Genomic DNA, 20,811 nt, shown 5'->3' on the forward strand with positions numbered 1-20,811 from the left:
CCAGGGTTGCTAAGAAGCCATCACTGCTGAACTTGAAGGGGCAGCTCCGCGGCCTTGACAAGGTCTAGAGAAGCCGACGGAGGCGGGCCCGGTGGCCATGTCCTGGGCAGGAAGCCTGGCACGCCTTACTCCCACTCCAGCCCCACCCCCACCGCAAGGCTGTTCCTGCTGTCACCTCCCACCTCCTTGGGGCTCCCTGTGACCACAGTGGGGTGAGTGCCCCAAGCTCTGGTCACCACACCCATGCCCTTTCTACCTTCCCTCACCCTTCTCTCAGCTCCAGCCAGGGAACTGGTAGGAGAGCCCCCCACAGGGGCTTGCTCTCCCTGGAGGCACTACAGAGCTCTGCTTGGAGGCTTATGCCGCAGTGGGGACATCAAGTCAGGGCCCAGGCCCCTAAGCCATTTCCATGTCTGTAGAGTGAAAAGAGTAACAATGAGGAGTCAATGAGAAATCACCTATACAGGGGCATCTGGGTGGCTCAGTGGGTTAAGCCTCTGCCTTCGGCTCAGGTCATGATCTCAGGGTCCTGGGATCGAGCCCCACATCGGGCTCTCTGCTTGACAGGGAGTCTGCTTCCCCCACTCTCTCTGTCTGCCTCTCTGCCTACTTGTGATCACTCTCCTGTCTGCCTCTCTGCCTACTTGTGATCACTCTCTCTGTGTCAAATAAATAAATAAAATCTTAAAAAAAAAAAAAAGAAAGAAAGAAAGAGATCACCTATACAGCACTCAGCACAAGCACTCAGCTTGGCCCCTCTGGAACGTTAGGTGCTGGGCACTGCGACAGGTATAAACCCACCCCCAGGGGCTCAGCAGCTCCCAGTGGAGGTCTGTGTGTGCTGGGGAGCAGGCAGGGGGTGGGGTGCCTCTACTGGCCCAACCACAGCTACAGCGTACAGAAGGGAGCAAACCATGGGGTGGGACAATCGAGGGGAACAGGGAAGACCAGGAGGGGAGGGGTACTGGTGCAACAGAAGTGCCCCCATCCTGAGAAATGTTGATCCTCACTGGCAGGCAATCCCCTGCCAGGGAAATAGAGATCCTGCCCCAGGCAGCCCAGAAAGAGATCAACACCAACCTGGAGTCCAGCTTCCAGGATCCCAGAATCTGGGCTATCTGCTGACCTGGCTGGCCCCTCTCTGCCCCATTTCCTAGTGGTCAGAGAAAGGCACTCCTGACCCCTCAGAGGAGGAGGCCAGAAGCCAGGGAAAGGCCTAGGGGGAGACTTCTGGAGGTGCCCAGCACAGAGCTGGCTCTCAGCCCTGTGTCAAGGAATTCCCCTAGTCAGTGCTCTTCCAAATGTGTTGCCCAGCCAAGGGGCGCTCCTGGGTCACTCTGGAGGAGGGGGGCAGAAAAATGGAAGCTGAGAGGCTAGGATACCACCTCCTCAACCCTGGCCCCCCTCAACCAGAGACGAGGGGATAATCTGAGGGTAAGAGCCACTTTCCCTATCAAGGAGACTGGCCCAAGGTGGAGGAGTAAATGAAGTGGTAGGAGATCCACTCTTTAGGGAAGAAGGCCAGCAGGAAGTCTGGAAGCAAAGGCATGGCTGCTGTCAGCTTGGCCTTTACCCCCACCTGGGCCTATCCCAGAGCCCAGCCCGGACTCCTTCCAGTACAAAACCCCTACACACACAACCTGGCTGGAAAAACGAGACCAGGGTAGTCCCGGCCCCCCATCAGTGCCCCCAAGTGACAGCCCCCCTCTCTCCCCCAGTGCCTGGGAGGTGCTGGCAGAGTGCCCCAGCCCTGTCACCACCCAGTCTGCCGGCCTCTGCCTGCCTAGCGGCACAGGCCCCTTGCCTGGGCCTCCACCTCCCCGCCACCCCCTCAGGGGCCTGCCAGGAAAAACATTCTCTGGAATCCGGACCATGACCCACTTTCACACACTCACATACGCAGGAATATGCACTGTCCTAGGACTGGGGACCTCCAAAGCTGCCTCCTGACTGACTTAGGGGAGACACAGGGCAAGAAGGAGATGGCCAGGTCCCCGCACCGGGGGGACTGGGGGATGGCGAACCCCTCAGGAAGGGGTAGGGCATACTGGAAAGGCTGGGGGTACAAGACTGCCACAAGAAACCTCCCAGCTGCCTTCTGGAGGAAGGGGAGCCCCCAGGAGGGGAAGGCGCCCATTTCCATGGACGGTTCATCCCCCGTCACCCTCAGAGACCCCATACTCCGTCACGCGAGAAGCAGTGGGGGGCTCAGGAGCGGGATCATGGAAAGGAGAGTGGACTGACGGCCTCCAGCGGCGCTACTGATCTCAGGCTCCCCGTCTACAGAGTGGTCTCACGGAGATGCGCGGCGGGGGCGTGCAAGGGACAGGGTGACCCAGATGCAGGCTCTAAGCCCGGCAGGGAGAGCCGCTTCCAGTCATCTCCCTCCTCCCTCTAGGGGAGGGTTCCAAGGTTAAAGAAAATCCAGTAGCTCCAACTACTGTGTCCTCTTTGGACAGGGGAGGGGAGGAGTGGAAGGGGGAGCAGACGATGGCCCCTGGGGGCCAAGTTGGGGCTGGGGAACCCAAGGGGATCCCAAGATGAAGGGCACCCCATCCCTGTTTCCATCAGGTCTGGTAAAGGACGCAGGGAAATCAGTCAGTATAGCCCCACAATGACCTGTCTGCTTCCCTCCCCTGCCCCGACCGCTGCCCTGGCCCAGAGCCAGAGATCCCCCACCCTTTCCTGGAGGCCCCAGGTAAGATTTCAGAGAGGCATGCCTGAGACTCTAGCCTCGGGGGAGCAAAGTACACATCTGGGCACTGCTCTAATCCTTCCTGCTGCCTGCAGGAAGTCCGCTGTTTCCCTTGTCACAAAAACCAGAGCTGGGGGGCCAGTTAGAAGCCTCTCAGCCCCTCTCCAGGCTCCAGAGGTGCCCACGACGCTCCTCCACCTGCACCTCTAAAGCTGCCATCTGCTCCACTGCAGACCCATTCCACAGGAAGGCAAATGGAGGCTGATGCGGGCAGAAGCCAGATCCCCCACACTGGTGGAGGTTTGGGCCAGCCTCTCTCTCTGGAAGCACCGTGCGGGGGGGGGGGTTCTCACAGCTCTGGGGGAGCGGGACGTGGCAAACCTCAGGTCACTGTGCCTGCAGCCTGGCACCTTGCCCTCTGCGCCCAGCCCAGGCTGCCCGGGGTGGCCATGAGTCAGGGTTAGAGGGTGAAGCTGTCCCCTCCCTTCCTGTTGCCAAGGGTTACAGAGCCTCCCTCCTCTGGGAGCAACACCAGCTATACCCTGGCCAGGCTGGGGTCACCACCCTAGCTCTGCTGGCCACCTGGACTACTGGCTTAAAGGCACAGACCCTGGCTGCACCTCCCCAATTCTCGAGGGGGAGATTACCATTCCCAGGGCCCCAGCTCCACACAGGAGCCCAGGCCCAGAACATTCCTCAGGCTGGGGTCAGGAAGTGGACCACCAAGGACATTAGGAGACGGTGTAAATCAAAGTACCTTTTGCGAACACAGAACAGACAGAAAAGCTGAGCACAAAGAACTTTAGATTTGAATTCCAGCTCTGGCTGAGGGGGAACAGCCACATGATGTCGGAGCCTCCACGGACGGGGTTCATAATTTACAGGAGCAATCACATCTGTTTTGTGAAGATGGAACTTGGCGCATCAGTCAGTAGTAGCTACTATGAACGGATGGTCACGACGATCGTGGGGTGCGCTGAGCTTCAGCTAGGAAAGTGGGGCACCACGGTTATCCGACTTGTCCTCTCTCACGTCTAGCCCAGCCACCTTCTACCTTGCTGCCCCCTGTGGCAGGGTGGCTCGGACCACCTGAGCACAGCACCCTCTGGCCAAGGTGTTCCAAGGGGACGGGAGCAGTCCACCAATCCTCCACCCCTCCCAAATGTCTCCATCAGTTTTCAGGGTCCTGGCAAAGTAAGCCAGGGGACAGCATCAGATCCCCAGATACAAATGCTTCCCCAGCAGGGTCCGGGACAAAACTCCAACCTTCTCCAAACATCGAGGAAGTTCTGAGACACAGACTCCCCTCCTCCCCAAAGGCCTCACAGCAACCATTCAGAGAGCCCGGCACAAAGCAGGTGCTCAATAAATATTTGCTGAATGAATGAGTGAATGAGGTCACCCCATGTCTCCCCCAACTCTAAGCCTAGAAGTCCTCTGGGAAAGCACATTCCAACCTCCCTCCTCAAATGCCATCATCAGCAATGCATATTTATTCAGCATGCAAAGCATGCTGGAAGCTGCAGGCTGGGGACAGGTTGGGGGCAGGGTGGCCTTCAGAGGTGACACAGCCTTTACCCACCTAAGCCTTTGAGAGATAAGTCTCAGGGAGAAGAAAAAGCTAACATTTAAGGACGTTGCTTGTGCTCTGGGTCACAAGGTGAGCTATGTACCACAGGGAAATCATAGTGAAATGCATCTAATTTGACTCTCTCCTATAGTAAATGGGAGGCCTTGGGAAGTTGGTTAGCAACCACACCTATGAGACAGAATGCTTCCCCCTCCCAGGTCTTGGTCGTCTGGGCACCAGGTCCCTAGTCCAAGCACCTGTCCTTACTGTATAGAGAGAGTTGGGAGGAGGAGTAAGTCTTAAACCTGAATATTCTAGGCCTGCTGCTCAGTGGAGGTGGGGGCACAGGTCTCCCCAAGGCCGCCACCTGTAAGGAGGGCTCTAAAAAGGAGGAAGAACCAACTTCCACTTCTCAGGGCAACCCCACCTGAATGTCTTCTTCTAGGTAGGGCAAGAGAACCCCTGGAGAAGCACCTTATAGAATCCCTACCCCCTCACCTCTGGCACCCAGCACCAAAAGACTTTATAAGGGAGCTGGATGTGGGGCTGGACCGAGTATCCCAGAAAGACAGGCAGGACAAAGACTGCATGTACCACATCCCCTGCAGGCACTTTAGTACACTGCCCCACCTCCAAGGAAATGACATCATTCATACCCATAAGACAGATGGTGAATACTGAGCCCTAAAGCCATTCATAAAGCTGGTGGGAGCAGACCCGGAACTAAGACCAAGTTTCCCAACTTCTGGCCTAGCAATCCCTCCACCATATATAGCTTCTGCCTTATACAGGTCAAAGAGCCTACAGCCTCTTCCCAGTTCGTGACTATGGAGAGAATGGGGGGGGGGGGGGGGGATTTGTGGCACATGGAATGCAGAGGCCAAAATGCAAGATGCAGAGGCCAAAACAGGCAAAACCCCAGTGTGCAAGGACAGTTAGCTCTTCAGCCTGTGCCTCCAAGCTCAAGTCCTGCCCCCCAGAAGCTGGCAGGGTCTTTGTGAAGCTCAACACCCCCACTGCTTATGCCCACAATATGGCCCTCCTCTTCTGCCCAGCCAAACCCAGGAAAGACAATGAAACAGCAGAAACACATACATATGCCCATGCATCCCATATGCCCATGTATCTCCTTCCTCCAAGAGCAAGTTCAAATTTATTTCAGGACCTGGGAGCCCTACTCTCACTGCCCTGACTCAGAGGCTAAAGATCACAGGGGAAGCTCCAATCCCAAGGGGGAGGGAAGAGACAGAAAGTAGCCAATGAACTATCCTTTCCCAAACAAAACCTGGCTCCAGGTGCTCAATGAAGTTGGCCCCAGGGCTCTGCACCCCTCTTCCATCCCATGCCCCTCAACCCCTACCAGTTCAGACAAATCAGAGGGGTATTTGGATCTGGGGTCAGCTTTGGGAGGTGGGTGAAAGGCCTGCCAAGGAAGGAGATAAAATCACAGAGACTTCTCCTCCAGAGTGGGGAGAAGATGCAAAGAGGAGGCATCACCTTAGGATCTTAGGGAGCTTACAAGGCCAGATCCTACCCCAAACTGCTGGAAACACCCAGTTCTACTCTTCACCCCCCTCCAAAAGTATAATAGCAACCAGATGAACAAGTCCAACATGGATGGGGGGGGGGGTGACTACGCGTAAGGGCCCCTAGGGGACAGTGAATTTCTAGAAGGCCACCTTTCCCTCTCCCTAACACCTCCCCCTTTTCTTGGCTTCCCCTGAACTCAGCCAACCCCACCCTCCATTGGGGAAACCTGCTTTGAAAAGTTAGCTCTTTGTTCTACAAGCCGGTCTCAGGCTCTGAGCACAATTTCAGGAGATCTCTGCAAAGCACCCTCCACCCACCCTACTCCAGCACCCGACCCCGCCCCGCTCTGGCTGGGCGGCCCAGCCCCGGGAGTTGGCTTCTAATTTGGGGTGGGGGCTGGGAAGCTATGGAGGAGGTCCGCTAGTCCATTAAGCGCGGAACCACCGAGGGGGGTGCAAGTCGTCCCAAAAAAGGGGGTCTCGCAGTAGGGCTTGGGTCCTTATTCAAAGCCCAGTTCACCAGATGCAACACTCGCCGGCTGATAGCCCCCGGCCCGGGTCTCCAGGCCATGAAGTCCGGCCATTTGCGGCCAGAGCTGACGGTTTCGCTGGGCCCCCCAGCCTCTGCCCCGCCCCCCCGTCGCCCCCTCCCCCAGCGCCCCGCGCTTCCGCCTACTTGGCGCTCAGCGCGGCGGGGAGAGGGAGCGGCCGTCTCCTCTCACTCTCCCGGCCCTAAGGGGCGGGACTGCACCCCTAACCTTCCCCCACCCCGGGGCCTGACCACCCTACTCCTCTTCCGTCCTCCCAGCCTCGGGGCACAGAGCTCTACTATTCGCCAGTAGTGGCTGCCGCCACGCGTGGACTCCTTGCCGCGCCGCAGATCTCCCGGTTTCCAGGCTGGGGTCTGTCCCCACACCCCATGACACCGCCCTCCGTCCCTCCTCCCGAGATCGTGGGGATGAGGCGGCACAAACCCGGCCCTTCTCTCCTCCCCTAATCTGAAGCATTGCTCGGGGATTGCAACGACGTGCCTCCCGATCCCGGGGCTCACCTTATCCAGACAGTTCACCTTCTCCGTGGGGTACACGATCTTGCCGCACCGGGCGCAGTTGGGATTCATGGCTCCGGGAAGGGCTGGGGCGGGGACGCCCGAGCTCGCGCGCGTTCTCTTTCCCCGGAGCGAGCTGGCGGGAGGCGGCCGCGGGTGCAACTACTCAGGCAGCGGCGACGGCGGCTGGAGCTAGGAACTGGCCTCCGCCTCCGCCCTCCTTCCCCTAATAAACACAGCGGGGAGGAGGGGCTGCACCGGGGCGGGGACGCGCCGCGGGCGCGGGCAGGGGCGCGCACCGGCGGCGCGCTTCCCGGGCGACGTGGGGCTGCGCGGGGGCGGATTCCGGGGAGGGCGGCGGGGCCCGGTGCGCGCGCCTAGGTGCGTCTCGAGGGTCCCCCGTCCGCGGGCGCTCTCTAGCAGAAGATGCCCGCGAGAAGCGCGCCCGGAGGCCAGGGACCCGTTGGCGCTGGAGGCGGCGCGCAGCCGGTCTGGCTGCACATCTGGGGCGCCCGGGCTGCGAGAGGCGGGCCAATCCCTCGCACCCGTCGAGGGTGGGGGCTGGAACCCTTCCGAACGCGGGATTGGATTCACCAGATTCGGGGACTTTCCTTTGTGCTGGTCGATACCTGTCGTGAACCTGCGGACGGAACGGGAAACCCCTACCCCGCCTCTCCTTTAGCCTCCCTTCCCCCACATCCTTTCCCACATTTGTAGGGCGGAACCCGTCCCTACAGCCCGGACGCGGCGCAGGGCAGCCCTGGCCGGTTCTTCCTTCCCTGCGCTCTGCCTTGCAGCTCTCCTGGGGTTCTCCGGGTCCCAACACCTTCTGTTTTCCGCCTGCCCCCCCCCCCCCTTTCTTCCTTCATCCCTTTCTCCTTGGTCTTACTCTCTACCCTCCGGGTAGCAGTGTTTTAGTACCCAAAAGAGCCGTGTCCGGGCGTAGCAGCGGCATGGGGGTATAGCTCAGTGGTAGAGCATTTGACTGCAGATCAAGAGGTCCCTGGTTCAAATCCGGGTGCCCCCTTCGTGGCTTTTCCTTCACCTTGAGATGAGCATTTCACGAATTGGACTTACTGGTGAATTGGATCCTAGGTTGAAAGAAAACCCAAAGTTGATTTGTTTTACAAATGCCTTCCTCGCTTTCCTAACCTTAGCAGAAAGCTTTCTATTTTGCTTTGTACCCAGCTGAAAGGAGTGCGTGCGCGCACAAATCAAGTTCAAAACCTGCAACTCCTTATTATCCGCGCCAGAATTGTCACGATCTCTGCGGCCGCCTCCAGCAGCCTCAAGTGTGTCAGGCAGTTCGAGGCGCCCGGGTCGGAGGACAGGATTACTCCCCCAACTTGGCTTTCCGTTTCCGATGGGGGAGGTGGATGGTCAAAAGAGGGAAACCCGGAAACACAACCTTTCCCCAACTTCAACTTTCTTTCTTAAGTCAGGTGTCATGGACCTGCTGTATTCACCCCTCCCTATTGTTCGTGACACAGGCAGAGGGAACGCGCTTCAAGAATGTTAAAACGGCGAATGCACACCCACCGGCTCATTTTAATTTACAAAAGTAAAGTTACGTCCGGATGCAAACGGATATATGCCCATGCGGTGACTCTCAAACTCCAGCGTGCGCCAGAATTACCAGAAGACCTTATTGAGTCCCGTTTCTGAGCCTGGAGGGGAACTTCAAAGAATTTGCATTTGTAACCAGTTCCTGGGGGCTCCCGCCGCTGGTGGTCAGGGGCCACACTTTGAGAACCACTGAACTAGCACTAGGAGACAATGGAGTTTCACAACCTGAAGGTAGGCCAGATATCTCTGTTGGCTTCCTGACTGACAGTTACCATTGTTGGGTCATGGGGGAACGATGCGTGAAAGCAGCAAGGGCGGCCCCCTCGACTAGGTTTTGCCCAAAAAAAGGAAAAATAAAGGAGAAAGGGAGAGACATGCTGCCTGGATCAGGGGGCAGCTGTGATATTTTAAACCCGGAATCTGATTGTGTCATCCTTGGGAGCCCCTGGGGAATCCTCCAGCGCATTTTTCCCCATGGCTCTCATAACTGTGAGAGGCGTTAAAAAAGCCAGGACATGGAGACTGAGCAGAGCCCAATCCCAAGGAATAGCCAGCTTTTCACCCCTTTTCTGGACACCAGGCCTCAGGCTTACCACCTGCACTTTTGTCAGACCAAAGCCCTCCCTTTGAATAATATAAAGAAGGAGAAAACCATATACTTTTGACCTGTCTTCTCTCTGTGCTGGGACTTAAACTTCTTAAGCATGTAAATAAACCTTCTGAATGTGGATTCTGTTCTCTTAGTCTCCTCCGTCAGAATATGAATAAGGCTAAATAATATTACCTCCCCACCCGGCACTCCACTGTTTACCCCCCCCCCCCAAAAAAAAACCAACCTGTAATTAACATTAAACCAATAGATCTCAGTCTCCGAGATGAAAATAGTTTGATCCCATCTTTCACCCACAAGTGGGCTTCTTGCCACTGCGTTGAGTTATATCATAAGACTGGACAGAGTAATAATCACTGTTCAACCTCTGGGATGTTACTGCTTGCTTCTCAGGTACAAGGAAGAGGTAGCTACTAGGTGAAATCAACCAAGTGGAAGAGACGGGGATTCCAAACAGTTTTGCATTCAGAACCTGCAGATATTGGGGTCACACAGGTATTCAGAACCTCAGATATTGGGGTCACACCTGAACAACTGTGAAAAACAGTAAAGGTAACCAAGGGGGCACCCGGATTTGAACCGGGGACCTCTTGATCTGCAGTCAAATGCTCTACCACTGAGCTATACCCCCTCTGCTGGCAAGAACTTGTTAAATTCTCTTTACTGCAATCCTAAATTTTTCATCTTGAAAATTCTTTGTTGGAGGTTTGTTTCTTCCTGTTAGGTAATACTGAATTTTCTAGTAGGGAGGAACAGAACTAAAACACCAATTGAAGAAGTGACATTTTGAAAACATGTGAAGTCAGGTACCAATATGCCTTTTCCAAAACAGACTCCATCTCTTTACCCAAAGAAGTCAGAAAACAATCTTTTGCAAAACTAGATAGGGAATCCTTTTCCCTGGTCTCTCTAAGAAGAATACAAACACCAGCTAGCAGGACATCACTGGGAGACGTCCCCTGGCTATACTTTCTAGTGGTCGCTCTCTCTTTTTATGGAGCAACTACTCCCCTTTAGGTGCAGAATATATTTTCCGTTCTCACTCACACCGAATTAAAAAATCTAGTGAAGACAAACCAGAAACTAGAGAGTTGGGATCTGAAAGACACGAAAGGAACACTTGGCTACCCGGGAAAACATGCTTTCTAAGTAGCGAGAATGACTAATGCCATGTCCCTAGAGCCAGAGTGGGAAGAGAGGTGGACAAGGGAAGGGCAATTCAAAAGAGCTGGACAGGTAGCCAGGGCCAGTGAGGGCCTTGTAACCCAAGGTAAGGAGTTTGGATTTTATTCCAAATGGATGAAAAGGCAGCCATTGGACGGTTTTGAGTGGGGGTTTGAAATCATCACCCACACTTCTGAGGGCAGGATGTATAGCGATCCAAGAATGGTCAAAGAGAATACATACAATGGAATATTACTATACCTTGAAAAAGCAGGAAATTTTGCAGTATTTGACAACATGGGAATTATGCTAAGTGAAATGAGCCAATCACAGAAGGACAAACACTGAATAATTCACCTAGATGAGGTATCTAGAACAGTCAAACTCATAGAAGCAGAGAGTAGAATGGTGGTGGCCAGGGATGAGGAAAGAAATATGGGGAATTGCTAAGCAATGGGTATGAAGTTTCAGGTATACAAGAGGAGTAAGTTCTAGAGCTCTGCTCTACAATATTGTGCCTATAGTTTACAATATTGTATTGTACACTTAAAAATCTGCGAAGGGACATCTGGGTGACTCAGTCATTGAGCGTCCAGCTCTTGGCTCCATTTCTGCTCAGGTCATGATCTCAGGGTTGCGAGATTGAGCCCCACCTCAGAGTCCATGCTCAGAACAGAGTTTCCTTGAGATTCTCTGGCTCTCCCTCTCCACCTCCCCCTGCTGACACCCACGCACACACACACTCTCTCTCTCTCTCTCTCATAAATAAACAAATAAATAAAATCTTTAAAAAATCTGTGAAGAGGGTAAATCTCATGTTAAGTGTGCTTACCACAAAGGAGAAGAAAAAGATGGACATGGAGAGACAGGTTAGGATTCTCTTGCATAGTGGAGGTGAGAGACGGTGATGGTGTCTTAGACCAACTACAATAGTGTGCTTACTTTCTATTGCCGCTGTAACCAACCACCACAAACTTATTTCCTTAAAACAACACAAAAATATTATCTTACACTTCTGCAGGTCAGAATTCCAAGATCAAATGTACGGGGCTAAACTCAAGGTGTTGACGTGTCTGTATTCTTTTGGAGGCTTTAGGAGAGCCTCAGTTCCCTTGGCTTTCACAGCTTCCAGAAGTCACCGGCATTTCTGGGTTCATGGCCCCTTCCTCCATGTCCAAAGCCAGGGTAGTATCTTCTCGCCCTCTGATCTCCGCCGCATCCATCCTTACATCTTCTCTGACTCTGATCCTCCTGCTTCTCTCTTAGAAGGACCCTTGTGATTCCATTGAGCTTATCCACATTGCCCAGAATAATCTCCCCAACTCAAGATTCTTAACTGCAACCACATCTGTCTTTTATAAGCTAACAGATGCACAAGGTGTTGGGGACATGGACATATCTGGAGGGCCATTATTTAGCCTACTGCCATGGGAACAGCAGAGCTAGAGAGGACTGTGGGCCTCCAAATGGGCCACAGAAGGGGAGTTACATGCTTCCTCTACTTTGGATGGCTTGAGGAAGAAGAGCGAAAGAGAAGAATCAAGAGCAACTCTTCTTTTTTGTCCCCCATCTGGGTGGATGGTGGTGTGGTTTCCTGAGATAAAGAACACTGGGAAAGGAGTAAGCTTAGAGGAGAAAAAAAAATTAAGTTTCTTTTTAAAACTCTTACACACAGAGTAAGACAGTATAACGCCCTGCCCTCATGGACCTCGCATGCAGTTGAAGACCCAGTGAATTCTGGGGACCAGAGAGAGGTCTGGGCTGGAAATGTAATTCCGTGAGTTGTCAGTATACAGTGGGGAGTTGAGGAAGAAGGAAGTCAATCCCAGAAGTGTGCTAGACTTGGCTCATGCTGCTTCTGAGAACTGATGACTAGATTTTCAGGAATTTTAAAAGCCAGCTGACTTCCTTGTGGTAGCTTGAAATTGGCAGGTGGGGATATTTGCACCATGGGAATTAGCAAATGCTATAAACCAGGTCCTTTGAAGCCAGTTAGTTGTTAGCCATTTACCAGCACACCACTGCTTCCGACTGATTCCGATTTTCTCCAAAATGGAAGAAAGAGCCAGCTCTTCGGCAAAGCGAGTGAAGAGAGATAAGATGTGGGAGGTTGGAGACAAGAGAAAGTATGTGGAATAGACATTTTGGAGACTGAGAACATGAACCTAGTCAGCCAGTGGTGTAGTAATACTAGACGGGGAAGCCTAGCCTGTTTGAGATTGATGAGTTGATGCGGGCCTTGTGAGCTCTTCTCCAGCAAAATTCAGCTGCTTAGGTGCTAACTGGGTGTAATGTGATGGTTGAGTTTAATCAGGACTGATTTGGTTTGGCAAGTACCAACTAGGGCGTATAATGAACCAGGCAACAGTGCCAGCTACTCTGGGAAAACAAGGAGGAATGCAAAGTGATCCCTGCCCTCAAGGAATTTACAATCCAGTTGGAGAACCAAGATATGTAGTCCGGGGCGGGGGGATAGGGGGGTAGGGGGGGATAGCTGACAGGAAGGGAAATGTCAAGTAGCAGAACTGCAGAGATAGGTCGATGATGTTGAAAGAAATGAAGTCACTGGCTTTCTAAAAAATGAGTAGCGAGAAAGAAGAAATGTGCAGGCGACCACAGCTGTACAAAGCAACGGAAGGGCTTTCAGATGTAGGGGAAACCTGTTGATGTTTGAAGAAACCAAGGGAGAGGAAGTGACTGAAGAAGATGCAGAGAATGGGGACAGGAGAGGTTCTTCTGGTACAGGAGCAGGGAGGGTCTGAAGAACAGGGGAAACGTTTTCTCTCTTGCACAAAGCACTGGGCTGGGGATTTAGGACAGCTTGGGATGCAGGCAATGCATGGAAGAATTCCCAGACGCCAGAGGTAAGAAAAGCCTATAGTTGATGGAAAGAGGGAATCCCGTCCACACGCACCTACACAGAACCTTCAAGCCTGGGTCAGAGCAGGCCTCACATTCCTCCCCTGCCACTTGGGTCCAGAATCCCTCTGAAATCTCATTTTGGATCTTTGCATCACCCCGGGAAACCTGAAACAGTCAATCACAAATACTAAACTATTATTAATCACTGAAGGACTGGTCAGCAAACACTACAATTAAAGTATAATCCCTTTCCTTCCAGCAGAGGGGGTATAGCTCAGGGGTAGAGCATTTGACTGCAGATCAAGAGGTCCCCGGTTCAAATCCGGGTGCCCCCTACTGTATTCACTTTTAAGCCTTACCACCCTCCAGACCAGGAGAGAAAAGAAATGCGATGGTAACCAAGCAGGCATCCTCCTGTCCATTCTGCAGTGTTCTGTGAGTTCAAAAAGTAATAAGCTGCAGCACCAAGGATTCCAGGTACTGATACCTGAGTCAACCTGAAAACAGAGCAGTTACTCTATAAGGTGAGAATGTCTGCAACCATTCCAGGGTTCTCCGTCCAGGTCAGTTCCCAAATATGGTCTGGGGGGATTTCTTCTGGGGTTCTCCGAGACCCTTTGTAGCAAGAGAAAAGCTAATTTTATAAGACTACATGATCTGGGGGTGCCTGGGTGGCTCAGTGGGTTAAAGCCTCTGCCTTCGGCTCAGGTCATGATCTCAGGGTCCTGAGATCGAGCCCTGCATTGGGCTCTCTGCTCAGCGGGAAGCCTGCTTCCTCCTCTCTCTGCCTGCCTCTCTGCCTACTTGTGATCTCTCTCTCTGTCAAATAAATAAATAAGAAATCTTTAAAAAAAAAAAAAGACTACATGATCTGTTTCTTGTTTTTTCATGAGTACACAGTACAGCTTTCCTAAGGCTGCCACAGTGTGTGCTATCACGACAGATTAAGTGTGGGAACATGAAAATCCAGGTGTCTTCCATTAAGCCAGACATTAAAGGGATCTCCAAAAGCATATAAAGCAAAGTCACTCTTCTCATTAAATTATTTTTGGGGGCACCTGGGTGGCTCAGTGGGTTAAGCCTCTGCCTTCGGCTCAGGGCATGATCTCAGGGTTCTGGGATCGAGACCCGCATCGGGCTCTCTGCTCGGCGGGAGGCCTGCTTCTCCCTCTCTCTCTCTTCCTGCCTTTCTGCCTACTTGTGATCTCTCTCTCTCTGTCAAATAAATAAAATCTTTAAAAAAAAATAAATAAATTATTTTTGTTTGGGGGGCACCTGGGTGGCTCAGTGGGTTAAAGCCTCTGCCTTCGGCTCAGGTCATGATCCCAGGGTCCTGGGATCGAGCCCTGCATTGGGCTCTCTGCTTAGCGGGGAGCCTGCTTCCTCCTCTCTCTCTTTCTGCCTGCCTCTCTGCCTACTTTTATGATCTCTGTCTGTCAAATGAATGGATAAAATCTTTAAAAAAAATTATTTTTGTTTGGAAACATGTATTTTTCATGTTAAGATGTTATGTATTTTTTTTAATAGGCAGTGGACTTATTATCCTCAGTGAATTAACAAATACTTAAATATTTCACAATTTGTTTTTTAAAGGATTTTATTTATTTATTTGACAGACAGAGATCACAAGTAGGCAGAGAGGCAGGCAGAGAAGGGGAAGCAGGATCCCTGCTGAGCAGAGAGCCAGATGTTGACCAGATCCATCCTAGGACCCTGAGATCATGACCTGAGCTGAAGGCAGAGGCTTTAACCCACTGAGCCACCCAGGCGTCCCAACATTTCACAGTTTTCATGGCTAGTCTGGTCAATGTCAGTAGATACAACCTACATAAACAAAACCTCTTTGGGGTTCTCAATAATTTAAGAATGTTAAGGGATCTTCAGATGAAAATTTGAGAACCACTACTCTTAAGTAAAGAGATGGCTCAGGGGAGAGCATCCTGGGGTTGCAAAATGGCACAGGGAAGACATGACATTTGAGTACAATGTTGAAGAACAGAAGGATAAAGCAAGAGTCCTGAAATCCTAAGCAGTTTGGTGTTTCTGAAGAATGAAGTGTAAGAGGAAGGTGATTGAAGATGAGGCCAGAGAGAAAGTAAGCCATTTCAGGAGGAGATGCCCATACTGTGCTAAGGAGCTTAGATTTTATTCTATAAGCACTAGAAGGCCAGCACGGGGTTTTAAGCAATGGAATGTTATGGTCAGACACTGGTGGTAGCACCAACTGAGAAGACTAATACAGGGGAACCTGGGTGGCTCAGTTGGTAGAGAATACAATCATTGATCTTGGGGTTGTGAGTTTGAGCCCTGTGTGGGGCCCATTGTTTACTTTAAAAGTAAAAAAGAAGAAAAATAAATAAATACAGTCAGAAGAGCAGATTTCCTGGCAAAATGAGGATTTCTGTTTTGGACATGCCAGGTTTGAAGTGCCTGTGGGGTGGAGGTTTCCCAATCACCATTTCCATACATTGGTGAGAGCTACGCAGAAATGTCTGGGCTGGAGATAGAGACAGGGGAGCGGTTAGCAAAGAGACAACTGAAGCCATCTGGTTGGACGTGATCACCCAGGGAAATACAGGAGGAAAGAGCATAGTGGCTTAGAGACTGTGCTTGGGAATCAGCCAGGTTTGGAGTGGCATCCCAGCTCTGCCTTGCACAACCTGGGTGATCTTGGACACATGACTTCACCTTTTCATTTCTCCATTTTCTTATTGGTAAAATGAGAATAATAATAATACCTACATCACAGGTTTGTTGGGGGGATCCAAGAAGTCACATTCATGTAAAATGTTTACTCCGTGACTAGGACTCAGTAACATTCCATAAACAGTAACTTCTATTATTTTTTAAAATATTTTTATTTACTTATTTGACAGACAGAGATCACAAGTAGGCAGAGAGGCAGGCAGAGAGAGAGATGGGGAAGCAGGCTCCCGGGCGAGCAGAGAGCCAGATGCAGGGCTCAATCCCAGACCCTGAGATCATGACCCAAGCCAAAGGCAGAGGCTCTAACCCACTGAGCCACCCAGGCTCCCCGTTACTTCTATTATTAGCAGCATCATGGAAAACATGGGTGAAGAGTGTTAAGAAGGTGGGAATGGTTCCAGCATGGAATGCTGTGGAGGTCAAGTAAGACACTTGGATTTTGAAAATGAGTAGGTCACGGTGACCTTTCTAGTAAAATTTTTCAATATATATCATTTCTGATATAATTTCAGTCATATAGGGGGGACATAAGCTACAGAGAAGGAATGTGTGCATGCAGGAAATAAGGAAGTAGAGACCAATGATATCCCATTGAAATGACCAAAAAAACAATAGCGTTGGAAGGATGGGCAGCCAATAAGAGCGCTGTAGGGAACATTTTTAACACCAAAAAAGATGAAAGAAGATAATTCCAGAATAATAAGCAGTCCTTTAAATTGAGCAAATGTAGCTTTATAAGAAACACTGTATTTTCCAAATATTTCTAATTTTGCCATAAGCGAATGAAAGCTTCTTCATGAAAGGATGCTGACATATGGAGATGATCAAGATCGATTTCTTAAAAAAAAAAAAAGATTGATTTCTTCATTTGTTCAGCAACAATTCAACATGTATTTATGAGCAAGGCCCTGTGCTAAGAGCTAGGGATATACTGTTGAACAAAAAGGATGTGGACCCAACCTTTATGAAGCTTATAGACTAGTTATAAACTATTTGGGGGGGTGATTCAACAAACAATCTTCAAATATATATTTATGAACTGTAATAAGTAGTATGAAAGATATGAAAGAAAAATGCAGCGTGTTAAGACTTATGACCTAGAAAGAGAGTCAGGGCAGATTTCCCTAAGAGACAGTTAAGCTGAAATCTAAAAAATTGGTAGACATGTTGTACATGATGAGGGTAGGCAGGGTAGAGTACTCCAATCATGTGTGAGGCCTGTGGGTAGTCAGGAGCATGGGCACCATGCTAAGAAAAGTCGACAAAAAAGTTAACTCACGGGGTGCCTGGGTGGCTCAGCAGGTTAAGCCTCTGCCTTTGGGTCTGGTCATGATCTCAGGGTCCTGAGATTGAGCCCCCGAATCAGGCTCTCTGCTCAGCAGGGAGTCTTCTCCCACCACCACCACCACCCTGCTTTCTCTGCCTGCTTGTGATCTGTCTGTCAAATAAATAAATAAAACCTTAAAAAAAAAAAAGTTAGCTCATGAGAACAAGAGCAAATGTGGTGTAAGGCAAGGCTGACAAGATAGGGCAATACCAGATCAGGGCCTAGCAGGCCATGATATGGATTTTAACTTTGATTTTATGAGTGCTAGAAGCACTGGAAGATTTTCAGGAGAGCAACATTGTAATGTTTGTATTTCAGAAAAATTATTCCTGGCCATTGTATGAATAGTCAGTAGGTAGAGGGAGAAACAGAGATCAGGAGGTATGCTAGGAGGCTTCTGAAGTAGCTTAGGTAAGACATGGACCAGAGCAGTACTAGAGGAGATAGAAGTGGATAGATATGACAGGCTTTTTATTTTTTATTTTTATTTTTAAGATTTTATTTATTTTATTTGACAGACAGAGATTACAAGTAGGCAGAGAGGCAGGCAGAGAGAGAGAGGAGGAAGCAGGCTCCCTGCTGAACAGAGAGTCCGATGCGGGGCTCGATCCCAGGACCCTGGGATCATGACCTGAGCCGAAGGCAGAGGCTTTAACCCACTGAGCCACCCAGGTGCCCCGGCTTTTTATTTTTTAAGTAATCTCCATGCCCAACATGGGACTCAACCCTGAGATCAAGGTCACATCTCTCCCCGCTGAGCCAGCCAGGCAATCTCGTAATGTTTAAGAGACAAACTGAAAAGAACTTGGACAAGAGGCTCCGATGGGACACCTGAATGAATGGCAGTTCCATTTATCAAGAGAGACTAATTTGGTAAAGAAATCACATATTGAGAAACACATGGAATTTGGTTGAGAAGTGAAGGAGTGTGAAAAATTGGTAGCTAGAGAAGCTGGCATGATCAAGTGAAGGCATGTTAAAGTGGTAAGGGAGATTGATAAATGTACAGATTTATAGACTTCTTAATGTTGAGGTGCCCCAGAGCTTAGCTCATGGTCTTTATTTGCCCTTACTTGTTTTCTTTTTTAGATTTTTAATTTTTTTTATTTTTTAAAAATATTTTTCAGTGTTTTTTTTTTGTCTTGCATTAAAAAAAAAAAGTTTACTTATTTATTTGTCAGAAAGAGAGAAAGAGCGAGTGAGCACAAGCGGGGAGAGCGGCAGGCAGAGGGAGAAGTAGGCTCCTTGCTGAGCCGGGAGTCTGATGTGGGACTCGATTCCAGAATCCTGGGATCATGACCCGAGCCAAAGGCACCCGCTTAATTGACTGAGCCACCCAGGCATCCCTAGAATTTTTTTAAAAGATTTTTTTTTTTAAGATTTTATTTATTTATTTGACAGAGAGAGATCACAAGTAGACGGAGAGGTAGGCAGAGAGAGAGAGAGGGAAGCAGGCTCCCTGCTGAGCAGAGAGCCCGATGCGGGCCTCGATCCCAGGACCCTGAGATCATGACCTGAGCCGAAGGCAGAGGCTTAACCCACTGAGCCACCCAGGCGCCCTAAAAGATTTTTTTTTAAAAAATTACTTATTTTACAGAGAGAGAGAGAGAGATCACATGTAGGCAGAGAGTCAGGCAGAGAGAGAGGGTAACAGGCTCCCTGCCTAGCAGAGAGCCCAATGTGGGGCTCGATCCCAGGATCCTGATATCATGACCTGAGCTGAAGGCAGAGGCCTAACCCACTGAGCCACCCAGGTGCCACTAGATTTTTTATTTTTAATTTCTACACCCAACGTTGGACTCAACCCACAACCCTGCGATTAAGAGTTCCACCCTCCACATAGGGGTGCCAGCCAAGCACCCCTACCCTTACTTCTTTATGATCTCATCCACTGTCATGGTTGCAAACAGGGTTCACCCTTCAAAAATGTGGGTTTGAACTGAAATCCCATTTTTTTAATCCCATTTTGTAAAAAATGCTGTACAATACTGTAAATGTATTTTTTCTTCCTCTTGATTTTCTTTTTTTAAAGATTTTATTTGTTTATTTGACGGGGGTGGGGAGCGCACTAGAGAGCACAAGCAGAAAGAACAGCAGAGGGAGAGAAAGAAGAGGCTTTCCACTGAGCAGGGAGCCTGACATGGGACTTGATCCCAGCACCCTGGGATTATTACTTGAACCCAAGGCAGACACCTAACAACTGAGCCACCCAGGTGCCCCTCCTTTTGATTTTCTTTTTTTTTTTTTTTAAAGATTTTATTTATTTATTTGACAGAGAGAAATCACAAGTAGGCAGAGAGGCAGGCAGAGAGAGAGAGGAGGAAGCAGGCTCCCTGCTGAGCAGAGAGCCCGATGCGGGGCTCGATCCCAGGACTCTGAGATCATGACCTGAGCCGAAGGCAGCGGCTTAACCCACTGAGCCACCCAGGCGCCCCTCCTTTTGATTTTCTTAATAACATTTTCTTTTCTCTCTTACTTATGTTGTAAGAATACAGTATTAATACACATAACATATACAATATGTTATTTGACTGTTTGTGTTATTGGTAAGGCTTCTGGTCAAAGTAGGCTATTAATAGTTAAGTTTTAGGGGAGTCAAAAGTTATACATGGATTTTTTTTTTTTTTTAAGATTTTATCTATCTGTTGGACAGAGACATAGCGAGAGAGGGAACACAAGCAGGGGGAGTGGGAAAGGGAGAAGCAGGCTTTTTGCTGAGCAAGGAGCCCAATGCGGGGCTTGATCCCTGGATCCTGGGATCATGACCAGAGCTGAAGGCAGACGCTTAATGAATGAGCCACCCAGGTGCCTGTATACATGGATTTTTGCATGCACAGAGGGGTCGGTGCCCCTAACCCCAGAACTGTTCAAGGATCAACTGTACACCTATATGCTGACAACTCCCAATTTATAGCCCCTTCTCTTCAGAACTCCAGGCTAATACGTCCAACTTATTATTTGAATCTTATTCGGTTGTCTAATAAACATTTAACTTATGTCTTATTCTTTTTTTTTTTAAAGATTTTATTTGTTTATTTGTCAGAGAGAGTGAGCACAGGCAGAGGCAGAGGGAGAAGCAGGCTCCCTGCTGAGCAAGGAGCCTGATGTGGGACTCGATCCTAGGACGCTGGGATCATGACCTGAGCCAAAGGCAGCCGTTTAACCAACTGAGCCACCCAGGGGTCCCACTTATGTCCTATTCTTAACCACAAATCTGTTCCTTCCATAGTTTTCCCTATCCCAGTTGATGGCAATGACATCTTCAACTTGCTCAGACCTAAAACCTTGGAGACATTTGACTCCTTCCTTTTTTTCCACACCTTGCCTTTTGTTGGCTCTACTTCCAAAATCCAGATATCCAGAATCTGACCACATCACATTTCCTCTACTGCTACCACTGTAGTCCGAATCACCATCATTCCTTTCCTGGGTATTTCAAGAGCTTCCTAACACATCTCCTTATTTGCAACTTTGCATCCCTCCCACACTCTAGTCTCAATTAGAGTGACCCTTCTGATATATTAGATCATGTCCCTCTGCTTACCATGGGGCAATGGTTCTCCATTCCAGTCCCAAAATGCTGAAGTCCATAGTGGTGTACAAAGCCATACACAATCTCATTCCATTACTTCTGACCTTCTCTCCTACGACTCTTCCCTTCACTTACTCTGTCCGGTCACATCCACTTTCTTGCTCGTCTTCATATTGCTTAGGCACACTTCCACCTTGGGCCT

The 20,811-nt window shown here is 50.0% G+C and overlaps 1 protein-coding gene and 3 non-coding genes across 4 annotated transcripts in view; 2 read left to right on the plus strand and 2 right to left on the minus strand.

Moving 5' to 3' along the window:
- LASP1 (LIM and SH3 protein 1) overlaps positions 1 to 7,059 on the minus strand; it is a 38,267-nt gene extending 31,208 nt beyond the window's left edge. The window contains exon 1 of the mRNA XM_047707154.1: positions 6,846 to 7,059. Within this exon, the coding sequence (XP_047563110.1) occupies positions 6,846 to 6,914 (69 nt within the window). The 5' untranslated portion in view covers positions 6,915 to 7,059. The remainder of the gene's footprint in view (positions 1 to 6,845) is intronic.
- A 738-nt stretch (positions 7,060 to 7,797) lies between these two features.
- Positions 7,798 to 7,869, plus strand: TRNAC-GCA (transfer RNA cysteine (anticodon GCA)). The gene has a single exon. It is a non-coding gene; the product is annotated as a tRNA-Cys (tRNA).
- A 1,708-nt stretch (positions 7,870 to 9,577) lies between these two features.
- On the minus strand, positions 9,578 to 9,649 carry TRNAC-GCA (transfer RNA cysteine (anticodon GCA)). Its single transcript has one exon. It is a non-coding gene; the product is annotated as a tRNA-Cys (tRNA).
- Positions 9,650 to 13,307: 3,658 nt separating this feature from the next.
- Positions 13,308 to 13,379, plus strand: TRNAC-GCA (transfer RNA cysteine (anticodon GCA)). Its single transcript has one exon. It is a non-coding gene; the product is annotated as a tRNA-Cys (tRNA).
- The last annotated feature ends 7,432 nt before the right edge of the window (positions 13,380 to 20,811 follow it).

Source organism: Lutra lutra, chromosome 16, assembly GCF_902655055.1.
Source record: "Lutra lutra chromosome 16, mLutLut1.2, whole genome shotgun sequence".
Classification (NCBI taxonomy): domain Eukaryota; kingdom Metazoa; phylum Chordata; class Mammalia; order Carnivora; family Mustelidae; genus Lutra; species Lutra lutra.